General features: G+C 35.8%; 1 protein-coding gene across 1 annotated transcript; it reads left to right on the top strand.

Annotated features, from left to right (window-relative positions):
* Positions 1-1,140: 1,140 nt before the first annotated feature.
* Positions 1,141-3,561, top strand: LOC109212069 (60S ribosomal protein L10a-1-like). The gene is made up of 6 exons (XM_019375687.1): positions 1,141-1,247; positions 1,420-1,458; positions 1,585-1,804; positions 2,729-2,894; positions 2,996-3,201; positions 3,310-3,561. Exons 2-6 carry the CDS (start codon positions 1,454-1,456, stop codon positions 3,361-3,363), a joined length of 651 nt encoding a protein of 216 aa, XP_019231232.1. The 5' UTR covers positions 1,141-1,247; positions 1,420-1,453; the 3' UTR covers positions 3,364-3,561.
* The last annotated feature ends 344 nt before the right edge of the window (positions 3,562-3,905 follow it).

Below are 3,905 nucleotides of genomic sequence, written 5' to 3' on the forward strand. Positions count from 1 at the left end.
ATGACCCAACAATTTATTGCACCTCCCTAGAATGTATATATAATCTCATCTACCGTTTGTGATTAACACAAATAATTCCTAAAAAATTATGATAACTCCTGATATATCCCTAAATGTAGTTACCCATGTTATGGGTTGGTACAAGTAATGCTACATAAACTAAATTACCACATTTTTTCGCCTTAATACTAAGGTTTGTATGCATCGACAAGTTATAAATTACTATATTAATACTCATGAAGATATTATCAAGCCATTTTAATTTTATAACCCTCCCATTTTATAGTTCTCCAAACTTTATATTTGATGCCCGTATATTTGCCATGAACTCAGCATGGTTAATACCTTTAGAAGCAACCTCACGATTGCCTTTTGAGAGTATTATACGCAAGGTAGATAATAATTTTACAATATGTATACCAAGTGAGTGGAAGAGATGATGGTGTACATATCAAATTATACATAAGCTGATAGTTTGACCCGGCGTTCATGACCTACCTAGGTGAACATTAGACTCTAGTACATGCAATTGAAAAGTGAAGAATTTGCTAAGCATTATATTGGAACTATGTATATGATTTTTGAAGGGTGTTCAGTTAATCATCCTTCAATAATTTTAGCGGCACAATATTTTTAAACCCAAGCCATCAAAATCAAAAAGGGGAAAATCAATGAGAGAAGCACCTGCAACAATGGGATAAAAATCTCAATAAAAATAGATAATTAAGACGATAATGAGATAAAAGAGAGAGACGACAATAAAGAGATGTAGAGAGAAAGATGAATAGGACGAGAGAAGAGAGGGTAAACATTTTTATAGGAAAAATAATAGAATGTGATAAGAGATTTTAGTGGTTTTGACTCCGAAATTAATTGGCAAAAGCTTGTATTATTTTCCAACTTGGTGGCAACGTATTGACAAACACACTCCAAGACTAATCGTTTAAAGTAGTTTGTTTGAACAACTAAAGGTCTCTAGATGAAAATCATAGTCGAGTAGGGGCAGGAATATAATTTTCTGCAACTACAGGTGTCTATTTGCCTATTCTACCATAAATAAATTGATGCAAAAGTTTATATGGGCCTGCTGATAATTGGGTTGTAGCGTCATTTAATAGCCCAGGTTCTCTCACCAAGCCCAACATACTTGTATACCCATATTTATCAGTTATATAGCACCGAACTAACTCACCATACTCGTCACTCGAACGGCGCTCACAAACCCTAATTAGGGTTTTCTCCTACAGGTACCTCTTCTTCTCTGCTACAAACAAAGTCACCATTTCTAGGCTCTTAAACTTTAGTCTAAAGATTGACTGTTACGAAAGTTTTTTTTGGCTGCCTAAAAAACCTCGAAAATATAGCTAATTTCTAGCTGGAATACTGATTTTTTCTTGTATCTTATTTGATTGACACCAGTGATTTTAGAAGGCAAAAGAGAAGTGCTTGAGCTATGAGGTAATTTTTAATCTTATTTGTTGGCTACTTAGTATATTATTGTTAGGAACTTTTATAAAGTAGTTATTTTTTGTTAGGTCTGTTGAGTATTTGCGTTAAATCAGTATAATTTCAATTTTGCTACAGTAAGCTTCAGAGTGAAGCCCTAAGAGAAGCAATCTCTGTAATTAAGAATGATTGCAATGAGAAGAAGAGGAAGTTCACAGAGACAATTGAGCTCCAGATTGGGCTTAAGAACTATGATCCCCAAAAGGACAAGCGTTTCAGTGGATCTGTGAAATTGCCTCACATTCCTCGTCCTAAGATGAAGATTTGCATGCTCGGAGATGCTCAGCACGTGGAGGAGGTAATCCTCCTTTTCGTGTTAATTAATGGCTACATTTAAGCTTAAATTGATTCTTGTTTACCTCATAAAGTATTTGTGAGTAAAAACTTGGTTTAGGTGGAGAAGACTAGAGGGGTGGACCATTACTTATAGAGTTCTCTGTTATAAAAATAAAGTATTTGAGAAGTGTTTATGCTACTGCTGAGGGGGTTTCCATTGCTGCCCTTAATGTCATTATATTCGTAAACAAGATGGGGTTCATCTATAGAAGATGAGTTTCTGTGTCAATTATTTAACAAGGTGATTATATTGTTATTACTTGGAAATATTATATTGAGAATGAGTTGATTGTGTTGTTGTCAATTGAGTCTTCATATTTTGTATAATACATTTATGCACCGCGGAATGTGTGTGGAGAGCAGTATGAGGTGAAAATTTAATTCATGGTTCTGTAATTATGATGTTATCATCAATTATGATTGCCTAACAGTTCAAGAGCATTTAAAAAGAGTGGAATCACAGTCAAAATGTGGTTTTCACAGGGTGGGATTTTTTGCTAGCTTTGTTTGTTAGCTTGTCTTTCTAACTTGGTTTCTATGTGTTCTCTTCTAGTCTGTGACACATTTGCTGTTGTAGAAAATGTAATTGCATGATTGCATCACAACTCAATAGTGCTGTAACTTGGCACATAAATGCAATGGCATCTGAAGTCCGATTAGTTGCAAGGTTAAATCTGCTTGTTACTTCTGCAGGTTATGTGCGAATGCCGATCAGTAGGATGTCTAATTTTTAGCTTTATGCTGGTGATTTTGTATTTTTGGATTTGATGGTATATTCTGTGAGTGCTAATTATAGAAAATTGTAAACGCTACTGTTAAGTGAATTGCACGTGAACTGTTAGTTTTTTTTGGGGAGATAATCACAACTTGCAACACTTGTTTGCAGGCAGAGAAGATCGGGTTGGAGTACATGGATGTGGAAAGCCTCAAGAAGCTTAATAAGAACAAGAAGCTAGTTAAGAAGCTTGCCAAGAAGTACCATGCTTTCTTGGCTTCGGAATCTGTCATCAAGCAGATTCCTCGTCTCTTGGGTCCCGGTCTGAACAAGGCTGGCAAGTACTTGAACTCTCTAAATTTTGTTCTTGCTTGGGGTGGTTTGCTATTTTTATCAAGTCCCTGTTTAAGATTCCTTAACTGGCTCTTTTAAATGCAGGTAAGTTTCCTAGCCTTGTTTCCCACCAGGAGTCGCTCGAGTCTAAGGTTAACGAAACCAAGGCTACAATCAAGTTCCAATTGAAGAAGGTGCTTTGCATGGGTGTTGCTGTTGGAAATCTTGATATGGAGGAGAAACAAATCTTTCAGAATGTGCAAATGAGTGTGAATTTCCTTGTGTCATTGCTAAAGAAGAATTGGCAAAACGTAAGTCTTGTATCTCAGTTTAGGCATGTGCATTTACCTTCAAATTATTGTTTGAGACAGATGCAGTGTTTTCTTTTATTTATTCGGTTTAATTGTTTATCACAACAGGTGAGGTGCTTGTACTTGAAGAGCACAATGGGGAAGACACAGCGTGTCTTTTAAGATGATTGTCTCGGTGTTGCAACTTTTTGGGCATTCTGCTTGTAAGAGATACTTATGAAAATTTTGAATAGTCTATCATCCTGGATAATGGTTTTAATGTAATTTCATTATAGGGATTGTTTTGCCAGACATTTTCATGAGATGTTAGTAATGTTCTTTGTTCTCTTATTTTTATCAACGAGGATTTCTTTTGCATGATGATCTATCTCTATTCACTATGTTTAGTAGTATTTCTTTTGTCCGGTTTCTTCTTACAGATCCCCATGCAAAGCCTTTTCCCTTATCTCCTCGTTCATGGTTTTTGAATTTGGTTCATTTCTGGAAAGGCAATTAGCAGAGCAAGGGCGTCTCGTAAACGATGATGAATACTTGCATTGAAGGTTGGCGATATTCTCCGTGCCTTTCAAATTCATCTTGTTTTGACTGTGGCCTCGAACAAGTCGCTAAATTTTCTTTCCTTATCTTCCACGCCTCCTCATCCTTTTTTTTTCCGCTGCAATTACTATAACTAATCACTATTAGAAAAAAAAACTCTCTTTTCC

The sequence above is a fragment of the Nicotiana attenuata genome, unplaced genomic scaffold (genome assembly GCF_001879085.1).
Source record: "Nicotiana attenuata strain UT unplaced genomic scaffold, NIATTr2, whole genome shotgun sequence".
In the NCBI taxonomy this organism is placed as follows: Eukaryota; Viridiplantae; Streptophyta; class Magnoliopsida; order Solanales; family Solanaceae; genus Nicotiana; species Nicotiana attenuata.

Bases quoted from the DNA above. Each gene is read 5' to 3' on its own strand.
- LOC109212069 (XM_019375687.1), top strand. The intron at 1,805-2,728 runs GTAATCCTCCTT...ACTTGTTTGCAG, and splicing joins ATGCTCAGCACGTGGAGGAG to GCAGAGAAGATCGGGTTGGA. The intron at 3,202-3,309 runs GTAAGTCTTGTA...TTATCACAACAG, and splicing joins TAAAGAAGAATTGGCAAAAC to GTGAGGTGCTTGTACTTGAA.